Source organism: Hemicordylus capensis, chromosome 4 (genome assembly GCF_027244095.1).
Source record: "Hemicordylus capensis ecotype Gifberg chromosome 4, rHemCap1.1.pri, whole genome shotgun sequence".
Lineage (NCBI taxonomy): Eukaryota > Metazoa > Chordata > Lepidosauria > Squamata > Cordylidae > Hemicordylus > Hemicordylus capensis.
In genome coordinates, this window is record NC_069660.1 from 84,310,791 (window position 1) to 84,332,068 (window position 21,278).

Consider the following 21,278-nt stretch of genomic DNA (forward strand, 5'->3'; position numbering starts at 1 on the left):
TCTAGGGTGCTTGTCTCTGTGTCAGCGCAAGCTGCTTGCCTGAAGTTGTGCCAGCTTGTCACCTTGAAGTTGTGCCAGCATGTCATTGATACATAAGCCCTGCTGCTTATGTCTCAGGTACATAACACCACCCTATACAGGTGTTATGCAAACTGGGGATGCTGTATTTGCATACAGCACCACCAGTAATGTGCTCTAAAGCAAAGTCTGATTTTTGTTAAATGCGGAATAAACAATGATGGGTGCCAATTACGTTTGTCAGTTTCAAGTTATTTCAGAGACAATTGTGGACTCTTCTATTTTTCTGGAGGGGTACCAGAACATTTGTCCATGGGTGTGTGTGTATGTACATATTATATTTTATACTCCCGCCTTTCTTCCGTTATGGAAATAGGTGCTGGCTAGGTGTAGACCTGCTTCAGCAAGGTGGCTGATTCATGTAATCTCAGACCATGCCCTATATATTGGCTCTGTCCCTTCCTGATGCAGGGGGAGCATGTCTGTGTGTGTTGTGGGAAGATTGCATCTTCCTTCATCACTATCCATAGGACTCTGTAGATAGTTAAGCAAAAACTCCTGATCATTGACGATAATGACAATCTAGCTGGGGGTGGCCAGTTGCTTCAGGAAACAAATACCAAAGGGAGCATCATTTCATTTCCTCTAGCTTCTCATCAAAATAAAGTTCGAAAGAGATGACATTTTGACCTAGTTTTGCTTCTGTTGAAAACACTTTTAAGGAAAGCACTGAGAGCAATTGAGAGAACCTTTTCTCACCTGTGCTGATCTCCTTTTCCTGCTCTGCTCTGTATAAATGCCACAGGTCCAGGTCCATACCTCTGCTATTCCTATGTTATGAGGAATGCTGTTGAGCTTGTAGTGCTCTTCCAGTACACTGCTTCCTCAGAGAATTTCTTATTCTTCCTGCTCCCTACAAGCACCAGGATAATCCTTCACAGATGCTTTTAGTACATCATCCTCTGTGCCTCAGCTGCTGTATCAACATGATGACCTAGTCATCCACTTGCTTGATCAACCATTTTTGGATAACTTCAGTTGTAAGTTCCATCCATGCATTTAAGGGTGTGTGTGTGTCCGGCTTGACTAGAGAAGAGACCACATGAGCAGTAGGTACATGTAATAATTTAATTTTTGCATTATATAATCAAACTAGAGAAAATCTGCTGAAATGAATGGTAGGAAATGCCGGAAATGCCTGGCCTCTGTAGTTGGACTCAGCTGCTTAGAAGAGGCTTTCTTCGGGCAGGATTCTATCTGGCTGACTGTGCTTAGGAAATTTGTATTGCTTGTAGTGAGGCTCTGGAAACATTTTCTTTTGATTGTCTGATTAACATTTTAAAGCCACATAGATAATAACCTGGGGTAGCATGACAGTTCAGCAACTTCGTTTGAGAGAAACACTTAATCATATTTATTATGTAAACACAGCATGCCTTGCCCCCGTTAAATTATTAATAGTACCATTAACATATTTACATATAAATCTTATTGCAATTGATGGAAACTGTGAAAAGAACCTCATACTTTCTCTTCTCTGTATAATAGATTATCTGTGTTTTGCAGAGGCCCGATTATTAAACAGACAATTTATTTTTATTTTTGGCTCAAAGTTCATGTCAAAAGTGTGACATACTGAGTTTTGGAAATTTTCATTTATGTGAAACCCAATTACATCCCCTCCCAATTTCTTTAAAATATATATTATATAATATTATATAATGCAATTAATAAAAAGTTTGCTTTTGTAGTATTTAAAGATTGTAAGACTTGCTGGTTAAAGATTTGCTGGTAAGCTTTTTGGAGTAGGGCTTTGTCATTACTACCAATGGAACTCTGATAATTAAAGAAAAATATCAGAGTTCTCTACTTTTGTATAAATAATTATATTGTACAGTTTGATTAGTGTGCCTAGTATACAGATTCTGTTCCCAGCTTTTTACCAAGGTAGGAGGAAAAGCTGTCCTTCTCAACTACTGCTTTGCACACGATCATTCCCCCTGCCTCCTGCCTTAATGTTTGCAAGCACACAGCCAAAAATCAAGAGTATGCCCAGCTCTCCTTCCCAGAGTAGGATGCTTCTCCTACCCTTCCAGTGGTCATGTGGACAAGCCTACCAGCTAACATCCAGACTGTTGCTACACTAGTGGAGCAAACAAAGATTCACATGCCCAAGAAGGTCACATAGCTGAGCAGTTGTGCAGTCTTTTACAGTCTTGAGCCACTTGAGGAACAAGGATAGAGGATAGCTTAGTATCATTCCCTGCAACATATATGGTCCGAGGAAAAGGTTTTGCAGCTGGGGGGTGCCCCACAGGTTGCACAAGTGCACCCTGTTGCACTCACGCAGCACTAGTCTGGGACACAAACCCTCCGCATAGCAGAACAACATAGCAGCACTCAGTAGTGCAGCTTTTCTCTCAGGGGGTGCACACATCAAATACCCTGATGGGCCAGAACCAACCATGACTTGGTATGCAGGGGCTGAGGTAAATTTTCAGCACAGTAAATAATTGTTTAAAATATTAATGGAAGCAATTATTATTACTTACCCACAGCATGAGGAGGTAAGAGGAGGCTCCTAGCAAGCAACCTTTCCTCTTCCCTGTCCCCCATGCACTTTCAGTGCTCGCAAAGGTCAATTTTGAAAGAGGGCTGACCCCCACCAGGTCCATGGAGCAAGGTGACGTTTTGCACCTCACCTCAGGCACCACAATCCTTTGGGCCACCCTTGGGGGCAGCAAAATAGTCCCCATGGGCCGGATCTGGCCCCCAGCCTTATGTTGTGCAGGCCTGATTTATCTGGATGAGTCTGTAAGGTCATTCGCATGATTGCTAGGGAAGGGGCTTGGGCTGGGGGCGGGAGGCAGGATCCTACCTATCTTCTCCCACTTGATCTCGGGCCTCAAGAGGTCTCCACTGCTCACATGCAGCAGGGCAGCCAGCAGCATGCTGAATGAGAGGCAGGGGAAAGAAAGCCTAGCCGCCAGATATCCCACAATGCACCATGCAAGCAGAATGGTATATTGGGATATCTCCCAGCTGCAGGACTGCTCCTTCCCCCTGGCTCTATGGTAAGTATGACTGCTGGCAGCCTGAAAGAAGCTGCTGGCAGCCCGAGTGCCCACATGACCTAGGCATGAGGTAGGAGGCGCATGCACATGTCCTCCTCCTACCTCACTTCTAGCCTGAGTACAAAAGCTGAGCTTTCTGGAGGAGGAGCGCCAAGATCAGGAGCGATCCTGGCACTTCTCCTGACCAGCCCTACCGAAGCTAGCACTGTCCTACCCTGGTAGGGCTGGTTGTGAGAACAACCTTGCTATCATTCATTGGACCAGCAGTTGAATAATTTTAAAAGCTTTCATTATCGTCTATCATGTACCTCATAAACAGTACTGTGTAATTTGAAAATTAGATACTCCTACACAAACTGAGGTTGGTCCAGCAAAACTATTGCATTAATAGTTCTGAGGTTATCTTTGGCCCTTTTGTCCTCAGGAACTGCTTACCAAAATCATAATCTTCATAAACACAGAACTGTTGGCTTAGAATTAATTGCACAAGGTAGTCCACCCTGGTTAATGTCATGGAATATAGCATGGACCCCTGCATCCCTCAGAGCTGGTCTTCTCTCCTCTTCTCCATTGCAATCTTTAAGCCTAATGAAGAGTGCCAACTTGACTGTACCATTTGTGTCCCACGTTCAAAGAGCAAGGGTTCAAAAACAGGCATTCACAACAGCTGGTTCACAGCTGTAGACATTTCTTCTTTCAGTTGTGCACCTAAGTCTACTTCCCAGAAATATTGTGGAAGGGAGAAAAGAAAATCAAAAATATATCATTGAACCACATACTGCCAGGACTAATCCCTGTTCTTGGCCTATCAAGTTGCCTGACCTCCCTCAGATTGAGACATGATGGCTCTAGGTTGTGCCTTTACAAAATAATGTATGTGTGATACTCCAGTGTTACTGTGAATGGGAAAGCAAAGAATATGTTTGTGTACATGAAGTGTGGGTGCTCCCCATGCTTACCTGCTCTGGATGCTCACTACAATTCTTTCCAAGAAAAAAAAAAGCATTTGGTTTTTTCCTCTCTCTCAGCAATTTCTCATGAAACAGGCACTTTCAGAAAAATCATAAGAAAGCAATTGTTTCAAATTGGTCATTTGGGACTCAAATTACTAATCTAATACATTTTTATGGAGGTTTGCTGAGAGCTCCTATAAAATACAGTCTATGAAGCTGCCCCAACTTGCCAGCATTTTGTGTTTGACGGATCGAACCCAACAATCTCTTTGGGCTATTCAGGTTTAAGGCCTGTGAGGCCGTTGCTGCTGTCATGATAGAAATGTTTATATTTCTTCATCAATAGTGCCTGCCTTGGCAAGAGTTATAAATTCCTCTAGGGTGGATTTTCCACCTTACCCTAATGGGAAAGGGGGAGAAAAAGAGATGAGCCATTTGAAAGAAGAGGATTTTGAAGTATTAAAGAGAAGAATTCTCTCCACTTCACCCTTATCCTGTTACCACAACTATTGAGAGTACTGGATGCTCCATTTGTGCATCTCCCCAGTCTGATTCAGGCATGATGTTGTACCTGTGTTAACATTGAGTTAATCACTCCTCCCACTAGGATAATCAATAGTGCTTTGTCAGTTCACACTAGGCAGGCTGGTGTTTCAATTGCACTTTAAACCAGAAAAGTGGCCATAAACCAAGACTTTAAACAAATGGGAGTACAACACAGAAAACTGACATGTGACAGTTTGTTGGTGATATCTGGATTCTCTGTACTGTAATTAATGAGTGAGTGAATGATGTCAATTTTCAGAGAAAATGGCTAGTGTGGAAACGACTTGGGACTTTCACCAGGGAAAGCTGTGCTCAAACGCACTCTTACCCCTGGACTTTGGGGCATAGTCCAGGGGCTCCACACCCCCTGGGGCCCCCCAAATCCTCTTTAGTCTGGTTTGTGTCCTCAAGAACCTATGTGTTAAAAAGTTATGCTTAGCTTGTAGCTGGGGCCCCGAAATTACCTAGGTGCACCTCTGGCTATCCTTAAATCCCTTTCTGACTGTGCTACTTATCTGGTAGCCCTGGACAAGACATTGTAAGAGAGGCACCCCAGGGAAGGACTTGGGAGTTGCTGTGTGGCTCCTCCATCCCTCAGGTATTCTTTTGAACATTCCATTGGGGACATGCAGAAGAGACAGAATTTCAAAACTATTGTGTTGGGATGAAGTATAAAGGGCTGCAGCCCTTTCTCTTCCTCCCAGTTCTACTTCCTTCTACCTCCCTTGTTCCACACTCTACTCTTTTCCCTACTCATCACCAACCATTCTTCCACATCACTCCCATTCCCACAGCTCCTTGTCCCATTCATCACTGCTGCCATTGCTACAAGTAGAGCAATAGGCAGGGCCAGGCCTGCTTTGATCAATCTTGGCCTTGTTCAACATTTGCCAAGACAGCTGTGTTCCCACAGACACGCAAGTATAGACTCATTTCTCTTTCCTCTCCAAACAAAGAGTTGAGCTTGCAGTGGAGAAATGAATATGACGAATATTTATATACCTCTTTTCAACAGAAGTTCCCAGGCGGTTTACATAGATATAAACAAACAAATAAAATGGCTCCTTGTCCCCAAAGGGCTCACAGTCTAAAAAGGAGACTTCCAGATTGCATCATGACCATAATGCATCATTTAAAGATAAGAGCCATTGGACAATGGATCCAGTTACCTAGAGGGATAGTGTGTGCTTCCTTACTGGAGGTCTCTGAGCGGAGGCTGGACAACTATATGTTGAGGATGTTCTAACTCTGGATTTCTTGCACTGAGCAGGAGATTGAACTGGATGGCCTACATGGCCCTCTCTAACTCTGTGATTCTGTCTGGCCCAGAGTACTGACAGCAGCCAGTTACTGAAAGCACCCTATGGAATGTATGGAAAACAAGGCAGTGATGTAGTGATTCATTTTCTGTTACACTTTTCCCAGGATTTCAGCATTAAGATGCATGCCCTTCCCATCCTAATCGGCACAGAGGGACTGCTATGTATTTTTTTTAAAAAAAACACACACACACACACACACAACGCACACCCCATACATCCTCCTAGTAGTCTTTTGTAGCACTCCTATAGCAATCAGTTTGACCATGTCTGTTCATAGCATAGCTGAATCTTCTTGGTATGCACTAATTGAATTGGAGATATGAAGATCCTGCATTAGTGTAGTAAATTAGACTAGATTATCTTTAGCTTCCCTCCAACTCTGTACTTCTTAATAGCCGGGCTGAGGTTTTATATAGTCAAAGATATAAAGCTTGCGGGTGTTGACATCCTGCCTTTCTGTGATCCTGCAAAGGTGGAGAGAGAGCCCAGCAGACTGTAAAAAGACATCAAACCGTGAAGAGAAACAACCCCTGAGCTTGCCAAGGAGCAGACTCAATATTGTCTTTTCTGTTCCCTGTCAGATCCCCCCCCCCCACCTTTTTATAAGCTTCTCTCATTGGCAGCAACATAAAAATGTGGTTGTGTGGAGAAGATTGTTTTGATAGCGCCTGCTGTTCTGGACTAGACAGTTAAAGAAGCACCGGAGTGAGAAAGCAAAAGGAGAGAAAAGATGGACACGAGGAGCAACTGGGGGGGCTGAAGTGGCCTCCATCTTCTGGTGAAATGCTGACTTTGGCAAGCTTTGAGGATTCCAGTCGGCTGCTCTTCTCTCACAAACTTACGAAGGTGGTGCCTGCATTATAGTAGTTCTTGACAACCAAACAAGTTTCAAGACAGGCAGACTTCATTCTCACTTGTCATACTTCCTATGATGCCAAAAAGTAGGAGAGAGTGTGTGTGTGTGTGTGTGTGTGTGTGTGTGTGTGTGTGTTGGTTGTGATTGAGGGGAGAGACTTATTTTGTGAGGGCTAGCAGGGAAATGCTTGATTAACAAGCAGGAGGTTGCTGGTTCAAATCCCCGCTGCTACTATATCAGGCAGCAGCAATACAGGTAGATGCTGAAAGGCATCATCTCATACTGCGTGGGAGGAGACAATGGTAAACCCCTCCTGTATTCTACCAAAGAAAACCACAGGGCTCTGTGGGCGCCAGGAGTCAACACTGACTCAACGACACACTTTACCTTTACCTAGTGTGAAAGTGGAAGACCTGCGGGGAGTTTGGGAATACATGCAGAACTTGACTGTAGACTATGAACTCTATGTGACAAAGCGCATGAGTCCACAGCCATCCTCTGCTGGATTTGTTTTTCTAATACACAGGGTTCTGGGGCAGTAATCTGTATTCTGTACATGCAGCAGCTCACATGGTCTCAAGCAGTGTGCCTTTTCCTGCCCTTCTATCTGAGAGCCTTGAATGGAAGATGCCAGGGGTTGAACTTGGGATCTTCTGCATGCAAAGCAGATGCTCTGCCACTAAGCGATGGCCTTTCCCCCAAAAGTGGCCTTTGCCTTTGGCCTTCTGTTTTCGATTGTAGTCCTCCTCTGGCCCACTGAGCTACCAGCCAGATTAAATTATGTGACTGGTAGCTCTACTGTACAGCCAAGAGCCATAGGTGCAAGGGCTTGCTTTTGCATTCCTCTCATAGGAACATAGGCAGCTGCCATATATAGAATCAGACCATTGGTCCATCTAGCTCAGTATTATCTACACAGACTGGCAGTGGCTTCTCCAAGGTTGCAGGCAGGAATCTCTCTGTACCCTATCTTGGAGAAGCTAGGCAGGGAACTTGAAACCTTCTGCTCTTCCCAGAGTGGCTCCATCCCCCCTGAGGGATTCCCCTCAGGGGGGATGGAGCCACTCTGGGAAGAGCAGAAGGTTTCAAGTTCCCTGCCTGGCTTCTCCAGTGCTCACACTTCTAGTCTCTTACAGTGCTCACACTTCTAGTCTCCCATTCATATGCAACCAGGGCAGACCCTGCTTAGCTATGGGGATAGGTCGTGCTTGCTACCACAAAACCAGCTCTCCTCTCCCAAGCCCAGCAATTTGTCCTGCATTGAGTTGCCAAGTATCGCACAGGGCTCCTGTTAGCAGGCCCAGCATCACTATTGGCATCCACTGGCAACTCCTGAGTTCTCTTGTTCAGGTCAGTCTAAGCAAAGGTACTTGGGTCTCAGATGCAGCTTGACATTTGCGTGTCCAGTGAGCCTTGATGGGCGAATCCCTTTTCAAGAGTGTGAGAGAAAGGCCATTCGGTACAAGACGAACTGGAGCATAAACTTCCCAAAATAACCAAGGAATCCTAGCAGTTGGATGAAGTGACAATCCTACTTCTACTGATGTTCAAGCTGAGACTAAACTTAGGCTAGGCTCAGAGTGTTCATGATGATACCTCAGCCCAAAGGCATGGTTGCCCATGGTAGTTTTGGGGAAAGGTTGTTAAAAATCACCAGCTTGCCCATTTCTTGTGTGGGTCAGGTGGTAGTTAACACCCATTATACCCTAACCACGCAACCCATTTTGGTGTCCCTGGGAGCTACCCATGGGGAACAATGAGGTGCTTTGAGTTTCACCATTGTTACCTATGGTCGGAACAAGCTGCACTCACAAAGCGCATGCACACAAGTTTTGCACTGCAATTTGCAATGCATTTTGCAACCCTGCGAAAAACACCGCAGAAGCACACAATAAAAAGGAATCTGTTCCTCCCAACACAGAATACTCATTTCAAATCACTGTCCCAGAATTCACTGCCAGCCACAGTGCCTTCATTGCAGTAACATCACTGGCACAAGTTGCTCTCACACACAATTATGACTCCAACCTTACTTCCTAGCATTACAACAGCTGTCACAGTAGCACCCTTAGCAGCAAGCATAGCCATAAGCTGAACAAGAGAAATTTCAGCCACATTTTGACTGAGTACACCTTGCAGTGCAGGTTGCAGAGCAGACCAGAGCAATGAGTGAAGCACAAGTTAGTCTCAAGGCCAATTGGGGCACAGTTGCCCATGATGACACTTGATTTGTATAACAACAAGTCAACCAAGAGGCAAGGAGATCTTCAGCCAGTCAGGAGCCAGTACCAGAAAACCAATCAGCAAGGGAAAAGCAGGCCTCCAAAATAGTGCTCAAAGCGTTTCAAAGCGAAACGGGGTTCTGTTCTGAGCTTGAAACAAGCCCTTTATTTAAATGTTGTTTTGAGCTCAAGGCACTTGGAACAACTTGGAAACATTTTGCAATCCCTACCAAAGAGCCACCTAATGGCGCAGTGGAGAAATGACTCGATTAGCAAGCCGGAGATTGCCGGTTTGAATCCCTGCTGGTATGTTTCTAAGACTATGGGAAACACCTATATCAGGCAGCAGAGATACAGGAAGATGCTGAAAGGCATCATCCCATACTGCCCAGGAGGAGGCAATGGGAAACCCCTCCTGTATCCTACCAAAGACAACCACAGGGCTCTGTGGTCGCTAGGAGTTGACACCAACTTGACAGCACACTTTACCAAAGAGTAGGCAGGTTTGTTCAGTAGCAGAGCTCATGCTTGACATGCACATGGCATCTCCAATTAAGAGTCCAAAGTGGTAGATCTTGGAATGACCTCTGCCCATCACCTCGGAGAACTGCTGCCAATCAGAGTCGGCAGTACTGGACTATATGGTTTAATTCAGTACTTAATTCAGTGGTTTAATTCAGTACTATTCATAACAGGAAAGGTGTATTTTCCTGCTCTGGCAGCACAGAAGGGAAGCATTTTATTGCTGGCATAAACTATTCCTCTTTGAGAACACAGGTGTGAGCTTACCTTAAACTGGCAGAGCAAACAGTACAGAAGTGAAGTATTTGCTGGAGTAAACGATTGATGATGTCTGTGCAAACACACTCATAGTGCCTCTTCTGGGGATCTTGCACTTCTTTTATGCTCACTCCCAAACTAAAATATTGAAGTCAGGTTTGTGGATTGCAGAGAGATTCTAGAAGTTTTTGCGACTCCTTTTCAGCACTATGAATCTGTTTCTGAATTTCAGACAACATGAAAAGTAATTTCAGATTCGTAGTGGATTTTATAAGTGTCAGGAATGGCTGCAAACCACAGATTCCTATTGCTTCTCTGTTAACTGTATCGCCTCACCTGGGCCCACTTTCTTGCTTGTTTTGATAAGATATTTGAACTGTGTGCATTTCCCTCCGTACTGACATGACTTTTGGTTTTGACACGTTTCTTTGTAATGTCTCCAAAGAGGGCTGTTATTGTTTATTGGGTCAAGGTTGTAATATTCTGCTGCTGTCACACTTTTATTATGAGTATAATACACATTGTGTAGTCAAAAAGGAGAGCAAGACATGCTTTTGAAACAAAATGCAAGTTTGGGGGATATAATAAAAGGCTGACTTTCTGAGATAACTCTGTGGGCTGCTGAAGTCCTATTCAGCCTTTGCCAGGTGAGGCTTCCTTTCTCATCTATCGAACCTCCTTCCAATCAGCTCTATAGGAAGAGCAGAATGTGCAAGGTCCGCTTTTCCTTCCTGGAATGAAACCCGGCTGGGCTAAATTGTTGAGCAGATGTTGCCCAATTTCAGTTTTGTGAATGTTGGATTTAGCTCGGCGACCCCTCCCCTAAAATCCTAAATTCGTAGTGGACAAAAACTTTATGCACAATGAGATCAGTAGCAAAGCCAGTTCCAAGTGTTGGAGGACCCTCTACAACACGTCCCTAGCTTCCTCTGCCCTCACCCAGAATGAGTATGCAAATCACAGTGGCAAAGAGCAGTTGCTGCCTCCACTCACTCACTCACTCGTCTGCCTCTTTCTTCCGGGTGGTGAAGGTAAGTGGGCCAATCCCCATCAGCAAGAGCTTTCCCAAACACCAGGCTTTACTGCGAGTTTGAAGTTTCCCCCCAAAACCAATGCAAACAGTGGATTTTTTAATTCCAGATATAAATTGGGTTATACTCTTAACATGCAATGAAAAATCTGAATTGTGTGTGAAGTGCTCCCTGATAGCTCACAGGGACTTTGGGGTAAATTTGGCCAATATGTGAACACACTTCTCCATTCTAGAGAAGATGCGAACTAAAAGCTGGGTGTGAAAAACTTCCAGAAAGTTTAACTAACATCTTCTCCAGAATGGAGGGGGTGCGTTCACATATCTGCCAGATTTACCCAAAGTCCCTGTGAGTGATCGAGGAGCAGTTCACACACAATTCACTGTTTTTCATGGGTTTTTCACTGTGTGTTAGAGTGTAGCCTGATTTATCTCCGGGGTATAAAAAGCCACTATTTGCGTCGGTTTTGGGGGGCAGTAAAGCCTGCTGTGTGTAAAAGTCCAAGGAGAGGGCAGGCACCAGTGGCTGCTCCTTGCAGGGCTGTTTGCTCACCTTGGCTGCTTGCTGGACAACTAGAATAATTTTGCCATAGGTCAGTCCCATTGAAATGCATAGGACTTGTTCGTCATGACTTGTCTCATTGATTCAATGGTACTTATTCATTACTAACTATTCTGGATGCTGCCCACTGTAATTAGGGTATATGCACATTTATGCTCCTAGCCAGCATTAGGGTACTTCTTGCCTGTACTGTCTGTATCACCAGCTAATGGGAATAACTGCTGAAATTAGTGCTTCAGTAAACTACTGCTGTAGTTAGAGTGTAAGTGCAAACACTGTGACATTCCTATTCCTATTCCTAGGTCTTCTGTTAACATCTTAATCTGATGTTTTGGATGCCTCCCCAACATACTAAGATAAATAAGATTGCACTTTACTGATTTTTTTTATTTAAACACTTAGGCTTATTTGAAATATTTTATTTTAATTGAAACTTATTTCTTACCTTCTGTTGCTAGAAAACACTTCTCATCCTGTGAACTTCTTTACCCCTCTATGACATGATATTGCCATACATGTGTAGTTTTTGTATATTATATATTTTAATATTGGATTGTTTTTATATTTTTAGCTAAATATTTCTAATTCATTTTTATTATGTGTTTTAACTTTTGTAAACAGCCTTGGGGTTGTTTTTAGCTAAAGGTGGTATAGAAATCTAACAATCAATCAATCAATCAATCAATCAATATTGAAGCTAAAAATTTATCGGGATTTATTTATAAATGGGATATATCTTGGCTCCATGGATGGAAACATGAAATGTTGATGTATTGAAACTTAATGAAAAGTTTCAGTTTCTTCAGCTCTCCCTCCCCCCACCCCCAAAGAATATGGTGAGCAAAGAAGCCCCTCTGGGACATTAAATGGATGTAGCAGGATCAGCAGCATCTTATTGCTTCTGCTGCAATAACAGATGCAGACCCTTGTAAGTTTGGGGGGGCAATTTCTGGGGTCACAGGGTCATTCCAAGGGTCATGGGGTCATTTCCAGGGGTCAGGGAGCTTTGGGGGGTGTTTGTGGGTGATTTTGGGGGTTCAGGAGGTCATTTCCGGGGGTCAGGAGATCTTTTCTGGGGGTTGAGGGGATTTTTTCTTTCTTTTTGTATTTTTGGGCACTTTCCCTCTCATGATTCCCCTAACCCCCTGTTTCACATTAAAGTCTATGTCTTGCCTACCGCAAATTCACCAACCATGAGGGTTTCCAGGAACGGAAACCTCGTGGTTGGAGAGGGACTACTGTACCTGCTTTACTAAACTGCATTCTCAAAGACTGTCCTCCTCAGCTGGACAGGCTCTTGTTTGTTTATTTTTACAATCTATATCTTACTTGTCTATATTAAAATATATTTAGGACAGTTTACAACATAATCAGCCATTTAAATATGAAAACAACTGGAGGAGGGCAACCAAATAAACTTTAAAAATGTAAATAGCAATAAATGTAAATCATCCTGGAACAGGCTCAATGGAATAGGACTGTTTTTACTGCCTGTCTGAAAGCAGACTGTGAAGGGTCCAGGGCCTTAGAGAGGCTGACCCACAATCTAGGGGCCAACACTTAAAAAGCCCTCTCTCTTGTGCTTGCCCACGCCACATCTGACAGCCAGAGACATAGAGAAATGCCTCAGGCATCGCAGAGTTTTCGGACAGGTTTTTATATAGGAAGCAGTGGCTTCTGAAATACCTTGGTCTCAGGCTCTTGCAGGCTTGAATTGTGCCCAGAAACGAATCGGCAATCAGGGAAGCTAGTAAAGGTTTGGTATAAAATGATCCAATCTACTGACCTCAGGCAAAACCTTGGCAGGCTTATTGTGGACCAGCTGAAGTTTGTATTCTGCTTTCAAGGGCATCCTCACATAGAGTGCATTACAGTAGCCCAACCTGGAGGTTACCAGAGTATGAATGACTGAGTCCAGGTCCAATTTCTCCGGGAAGGAGCATGGCTGGCATACCAGATGAAGCTGGTAAAATACTCTCCCTACCACTGCCACTATCGGAGCATGTAGAAGGGAAGTTGGATCTAGAAGCCCCCCAAGTTGTAGACCTGTTGTTCCAGGAGGAGTGCAGCCCCATCTAAAATGGACTGCACCTCCTAGATCAACACATTCCCCAGCCAACAATACTTCTGTCCTGTCTGGATTCAACTTCAGGGTTTTTTTTTACCCTCATCCAATCCAGAACTGTCCCCAAACACAAGCTTAGAACCTCCCTACAATCAGACTATCTAAATAAGAGAGATAACAGAATGTCATTTGCATACTGACACCCAAGCTCAAATCTCTGGGTGACCTCACCCAATAGTTACATATAGATGTTAAAGAACAGGGGGACAAGATGGAACCTTGAGATGTCCTATAAGCCAATGATGATGGATTGGAACAGCAGTCCCCTAGCACAACCTTGGGAAACCTGTGCTCTGGGAAAGATTGAAGCCATTGTAAAACAATGCCTCCTGATCCTACCACAGCCAGGTTGTCCAAAAGGATACCATGGCTGATGGTAATGAGAGCTGCTGAAGGAACCAGAATCAACAGAGTCACAGTCTCACTGCCCCTTTCTTGCTGCAAGTCATCCACCAGGGCAACCAAGGCAGCTTCTGTCTCAAAACCAGGTCAGGATACAGTTTATTTGATTAAAATCCAGATCAGTGTCACCCAAGAAAAGCTGGTTTGCCACCATGCATTCAAGCACTTTGTCCCCAAAAGGTCCGTTATAAAGAGAATGACCATATTAGAAGGGTCAAGCACTGACTTTTCCAGATGTTTCTCCTTAAGAGGAATCAGGACATTGCTCTCCTTCAACAAAGCATTAATCACCTTTATGACTCAATCCCTCTGCCCCATCCCAGATGCTTTAGTAAACTCGGATGGGCAAGAGTCAAGAGCATTTTGTGGCAGGTCTCACCTCTCCACGGAAACCATTTGCTCTCTGTGCATGGTAAAAAATGGTAACTGTTCTCAGACTCTGCTAGTGAGCTCTGTACAAAGTGAATTCTCTGTCTGTGGTCACATCAACCCCTTTGCAAGGTCAGGATAAAATCTCCCTTTAGCTGAACTACACAGGCACAACACTTTGTAGTAAAGCCTTGCAGACCTCCGAAGGTTTCTTGGGACGCACTGCTGTTTGCTAATCTCCCTTTGATACCCTCAAGGTTTAGGTGTTCTTTATTTTTATGACTAGCTCTTAACAACCTCCTGTTCACCTCCTGCTGTTGAAACTTTCTCTCATGTCCATCTTGCCAGGACAATGTTTGAGGAGTTATTTATTCTAGCCAAAGAAGAAAGGCCCCTTGGGAGAATGGAATCTGGCAGCAGGAGGTTGGTCTGACACAACGTCTCTGAAGGGGGATGCATGGTAAGGTTTGCAAGCAGAAAAGAGAGAATTGCCAAATTACAGTCTCATTTGATGTCTGGGCCATTTCAGTTTAGACAGTGGCATGAGGAACTTTGGGGTTGCCTGTGATGATAGAACTGCCACCTTGATATTCAGCCTCTGGCAGTGACCAATGAACATCTTCAACATTTACTCATTTTTTAGCTCACGGGGAAATGAGCATGAGGCTCTCCCCTTTGCAAACTGGCCTTAGGACATAAAGCTCAGGATTCTGATTAATGCTTTGGGTCAAGGAAAGCTTGGCAGCTTCATGGCAGTCCCCTGGACCCTATCAGCCCAGGGACATTTGTCGCCCCTTGTACAATGGTGGATATGCTCCTACCTCTTCCCCCCCCCAAAAAAAAACCCCCACACAAAACTTGGGGATAGTCCAGATGTCATGTGGAACCATGGTTAAAACCTAGCTCTGCCTATGTCTCTGAACTTTGGTGGGGTGTTCTCGCTCCCAGCTTCCTGCCTACCAGGAATTCTACTTCTGATGAGACCTTTTGTGACTCTGAAGCAAATGAACTTGCTTTCATGAAACAAGTTGATTTGTTTCACCAACTTGGCTGAAACAAGCCTACATTTATAACCCACTTCAAACTTTAGACTTGCCCTGCAAACTGGGCAAAGAGTCACCTTTCAAAGTGAGGATTCTCTTTGATTTAGCAGGAAGAGAGCAACTGGCCCTGTTCAGCTCCAGCACAGCATCCTTCCTTGACTGTTGCTGGTGTCTACCTTGTAGTTTGTTTGTTTGTTTTAGATTGTGAGCCCTTTGGGGACAGCAACCATCTTCTTCTGGGTATTCCCCCCACACACACACACACGTATTTCCCCTCTACATTATCTGCTTTGAGAATTCTTTCATTCAAAAGTAGTAGATAAATAAATAGTAGTAATAACAATAATAAATGTGTTTTAAGTAGGGAAGTGCACGACCAAGCTTTGTGCACTGGTTCGGTGCCAAACCGGTTAGGACGAGGTCTGAACCGGTTTGGCACCACAGGGAGGGGAGCAGCGAGTGGGATCTTTAAAAAAGAGGAGAGCAGGTCCTTACCTGCTCGCTGCTGCATGCAGCTTCTTGCTGCGACTGCACTGCCCCCCCAACTCACATTTGACGATGGCAACACGTGCCATCTGCACATGCGTGGGTGCCATTTGCATGATCAGCAACACTATGCTGACCACGCAAATGGTGCCCACACATACATGGATGCCGTGTGTACTGGTGCTGTGTGCGGTTCTTGGGGAGAGTACCATCACAGCAGGAAGCTGCATGCGGCAGTGAGCAGGTAAGGACCTGCTCTCCTCTTTTTTAAAGATCCCGCTTGCAACTCCCCTCCCCATGGTGCCAAACCAGTTCAGACCTTATCCAAACCGGTTCGGCACCAAACTAGTGCACATGCCTCGGTTCGTGCACATCCTTAGTTTTAATGCTCCTCTGTGCAAATAGAAAACTAGTGCCTCAGGAAAAGACCAGGCTGAAATACTCCTCCCTGACATACTAGCCTCCTGTATGCAGGGAACTGCTCATCATTCAAAGATGCAGTCCAAGTCCCCACTTGCAGTCCAGAGAAATACAGTTCAGGAAGGACTGTACCCCTTACTATGTCTTTGTTTGAATTAGCTGTATGAAGCAGCAAATCCCTATTCTTTTAGTATCTTAGGCATAGAACAGCTCTGTTTGATTTCAGATATCTTTTGTCCTTCATCAGCAAGCTGTGCATCCATAGAACAAGTACTAATGTTGATAGCCGCATGGTGACACCCAAACTTTATGGAGTTTTCCCCGTTAAAAGGCAATGACACCAGTGGAGTCTCAGGGAAGAAAATCAATCATGGGGTGAAGGCTAGCAAAAGTTACAGTATATATAGGCTTAACTCATAATGCCCTCACAATACAAGTATACAAATCTATGGTGTGGCCACATTTGGAGTACTGAGTACAGTTCTGGTTTCCATATGTCAAGAAGCACATTGTAAATCTGAGAAAGGTGCAGAAGAAGGCAAACAAGATGATCAGGAGCCTGGAGCACTTTCCTTATTAGGCAAGGCTACAGCATCTGGGGTTTTTTAGTTTGGAAAAGAGGTGACTATGGGGAGACATGATTGAAGTGTATAAAATTATGCATGAAGTAGAGAGAGTGGACAGAGAGAAATGTTTCTCCATCTCTCACCACACTAGAACCAGAGGTTATCCCATGAAACTGAAAGTCAGAAATGTAGGACCAACAAAAGGAAGTACTTTTTCATGCAGCGCATAATTAATCTGTGGAATTCTCTGCCGTGGGATGTGGTGATGGCCACTAGCTTGGATGGCTTTAAAACAGGCTTAGAACTATTCACGGAGGACAGGTCTATCAATGGCTACTAGTCTGGTGGCTATAGGCCACCTCCAGCCTTGGAAGTATGATGCCTCTGAATACCAGTTGCAGGGGAGCAACAGCAGGAGAGGGGGCATGCACATACCTCTTGGCTGTGGGCTCCTCAGAGGCATCTGATGGGCCACTGTGTGAAACAGGATGTTGGACTAGATGGGCCTTTGGCCTGATCCAGCAGGGCTGTACTTATGTTCTTAAATGCCCCTCTTTCTGTACTCCTGTCTCAGTTTTATGTAAGCCATAAGCCCTATTCAAACACTATATTCAATACTCATACAATCTATGTACAGTATGAACAAACACAGATCTGTATGCAGGTACAGTAGTACCCTTCCTGTCAGTATCATTTGAGGGACCTGTACCTAGGTTCACTTTTAAAATGAACACAGCCACAGTCATTAACACAAACACATGTACAAGTGTTTAGATACCTGAACACTCTTAAAACATTATGTCTGAATAGGATTACACTCTTGACGTTAACCAGGCATAAGCCCTGCATAAAGCATCCTCAAGGTTCTCACTTGATGTAAACTCCCCCAAAGTCACAGAAGTTCCTTTGCAAAGTCCTACGTACTAGAAAAAGTCATGCACATTTCCTACATGAGGCCTGGGCACCTTGAAATGTCCAGTTGCAATCCAGACATACAGAAATATATGTGTTGCCTATGCTCTGTGCTGGCCCTTTGCCCAGGAATACACTCGGTTACCATTTCTGCCAAATGAATGTGCCACTTCAAAGAACCTGCCTAGACCTCCTACCAATTAACAACAGATCTCTCCTTTATTAGCCACTAAAATAATATTTCCCATCCTGCTGAGAGAAGTAAGCCAATAGCTCAATCAGGGAGCTAGACAAAGCCAAAGGAGAGAACGATGCAGAGGGTCCAGTATATTGGGAATCTATGGAAGCAATCACAACAAACGGCGGTGGCCTGTTTTTTCCACACTGAGGCTGAGCTGCAGTGTTGTTCTGGTTTGCCAGTGACACTTCCTATTCCCCTTCATCCTGCTCCAGCTTTCCTTAGCACCCCCCACCCCCAGCCCGCTTTCCCATTTGTTCCTGTTCTCTCTAGTTATGGTTAGTGGTGTAATAGAGCAATCAAAGTGCAAATAAGTTAAACATGATCCATTAATGGAAAGAGAGGCATTTTTAGACTTAAAAAAAAGAAGAAATCAAAGGCATTAATGTTGCTTATTATGCACTTTAAAGCCTAGCAATATGATGTGATCAGAGAGGGAGAGAGAAATAAGAGAGACGCCCCTTTGGTCCCTTTGCCTGCCCTTCCCCCTCCCCTCATTTCGGTCTTCTCTCTGTTCATTAGTGGCCGCAGCTGTGCAACTGGCCAATTACTTGTTAATAATAAGTACATTTTGCAGTAAATTAAATATTAATTAGTGCTTGGCAGGTTGTTGTTTCCCTCTGTATCTCCATCCCACCCTCTTTAAAAAGAAGAAGAAGAAGAATCATTGGAGGGTAATGCATGAACTGGCCTGCTTGTGCTGGTGTGTTGTCAACACGGGGCAAAACAGACCAAATAGGAGACCTTCTCCATTGTCAGCATGGATATTTTTTGCTCATATGACTACACTTTGATGCCTCCTGCCATTTACATGTTGTGTCTAGGGCAGCAAGCCCCATTCCTCAAAAGGCAGACCACGGATTCTCTCCCTCTTCATCACTATTGCTGTGGAAATATTCTCTATTGCTCTCAGTGGCCACTGGCATCTCAGTTCCACCACCAGTTCCTTGGAAACTGCACATGTGCCCATGCAAGATCATAAAGAAACATGGCCGATCAGACTACGTTGCTAACAGGTTTCAAGAACATTAGGCTCCTACGCAGTTGGTGGCTCCAAAGGGGTAATGGGCTGACACCATGGTTTCTGAGCAGCATTGAGCTAAAAGACCCAAGTCTAAGATCTGCCTCAGGCAATTTGCAGCCTCGGGCAATTTGCAATTAGATTCGGGCAATTTGCAGCCCCCCAGTCTCAGTTACATGGGATTGGAAAAGGGAATGAAGCCCAATATGGAACAATGGCCCAGCTAGGACACTGGTTTGGGTATCAGGAGATCTGACTCCCCCCAGCACACACACACACATTGCCCAGAAGTGGATGGGAGTAGCTTTTTCTTCCATTTCCTCCCCAGTCTTTATCTGCAGAGGTTGTGATTTTGTTGGGTTTGAGGCTCTCTCCGTTGGTGTGGCCCATTTGAGGCTCTCCTGCCGTTGCTGAACTGCTGCTCCTTTAGTCCCCAGCCACAATTGCTGCTGTCAATGATGGGGGTTGTGATTGAGGCTGGAGAGCCTCCAGTTGGCCACCCCTGATCTATGTGGTCCATACTAGGAGAACTATCATCTCGGCTTCAACCAGTTTTCCCTTTTAAAAATTATTATTCTTACCTTTCTGTCCCATCCTTCCTCCAAGGAGCTCAGGGCAGCCTACAAGGTTTACCCTTCATTTAATCTTCACAATAACCCTGTGAGGTAGGTTATGCTGAGAGATAGTGCCTAACCCGAGGTAACCCAGTAAGCTTCATGGCTGAGTGAGGGTTTGAAACTGTGTCCTCCTGCTCCTAGCCCAACACGCCAACCACTGCAGCACGCGGACTCTCAAACAATGACCTGGGGTGCGGTCTAGCCAAAGTTAAGTGCTTTGAGTGCCATTGGTTGATTCAGTGGGGATGCTGAGCATGTGCTTAATATTCTGAAACTGAAATAAGTGAGATCTAAGCAGTTTTAACATGACCAATTTTGTGCTGTATTTCTGCTCCCCTGATCCATTCATGTAGTCTCTCAGTTGATGAATTCACCCATAGTGGGAAACACAGACTGTACATAAAAAGTGGAAGGAAATCCACAACAAAGCAGGACCATCCCTAGTTCTATTTCTGTTGCCATTCAAAAAGTAGAAATGTTTTGGTTAGAGTGGAAAAAGACTGACTTTCTATTGCAAACGATTAGACGTGAGCAACGCTTGAATCGTTTGTACCTCCGAGCCGCTTCCCTCAATACAACACCACTCGTGCAGTGGTTCAGTCTGCACTCTATTAACAGGCCCTTGAGTGCAAGTGAAATGATTCAGGGGATGGCTATTCCTATTAAAACCCAGTTAGGCATTTTTAAAAATATTACCCAGTTTCACAATATCCAAGCTGTGTTAATGTTATGTCTTGTTTATATTCAGGTGCCAGTGAAAGCACAGCTGGCCAGTGCGAGCTTTTGGGTTTTTCAGTGTGTATCTTTTGTACTGGCAATCATTTATTTGTGTTTCATCTTGTGCAAGCTTCTCCTTCCCTGCTGAGAAGTGTGTAACGCCAGGGGCTCTTTGAAGACCTCTTCCTATAGGGCAAGCCACCAGCATCCTCTTCAAACATCTGCCTTCTTCAAAACATCATCTCCCTCGCTGCTGGGATTTTGTGTCTGCTATCACAAGCTAACATTTGCATGTGCACATGGCATTTCTGCTCAAGAAGATTCTATCACTATTACCTGAAAATAAAGGTGGCTGGGAGTTGCAGAATGAGTTATTCTGGCACCTTTAAAAGTGTGGTCTGCTTGGTATGTTGCTTTGTCGGTATGATCACTTTCACAGATGTAATAGCATCAAAACATGATGGGAGATAATGATTAACTAGGGAAATGCTCGTTAATACACAGTGGGTATGGTGTGCATGAGTAAGGAGTATTGCAAGGACCCCTAGTGAAACCACAATGTCCCTGTGTGTGCTATGCACTGACACACTGCCCCTCCAGGATCCCCTTCAGTGGGGGAAGGGAACAGGTCAGCCAGGTTTGGCCATCACCACAAAAATATTCAGTGGTATCATTTTCCCCATAGGTGTGAATGACAACCACTCACTTGTGTGGGAGAATATAAAGGGCTGTGCTTGGGGACAGCATTTAGTTGGTTGGTGTTTTTTAACCTACTCTCTGCCCTGGCAGCTCTGCTGACTGAAGCCATGAGGAATCGCGTTTATTCATATCTGGAGAGTCCTATCCGAGGTTATTTCTTTGTTTGGTGTTGGGGCAAGGAGTTCAGTGCGTGTTTAGGCATCACTCCCTAGGTTTTCATTAGTTCACACATCACTCTGAGGTCATTCACAAAATCAGAAACTGTGTTTTACCTGGTTTGGGGAGCTCTGTGCTTCCAGT

General features: G+C 44.5%; 1 protein-coding gene across 7 annotated transcripts in view; it reads left to right on the plus strand.

Annotated features, from left to right (window-relative positions):
* RNF220 (ring finger protein 220) overlaps window positions 1–21,278 on the plus strand; it is a 410,389-nt gene that overhangs the window by 209,902 nt on the left and 179,209 nt on the right. Inside the window, exon 1 of one of the 7 annotated variants that reach the window (XM_053244325.1) lies at window positions 14,698–14,719. The exons of the other annotated variants lie outside the window; for them this stretch is intronic. Within the exon in view, the coding sequence (XP_053100300.1) occupies window positions 14,713–14,719 (7 nt within the window). The 5' untranslated portion in view covers window positions 14,698–14,712. Of the gene's footprint in view, window positions 1–14,697; window positions 14,720–21,278 lie in introns of those variants that run through there. 7 annotated transcript variants of the gene reach the window in all.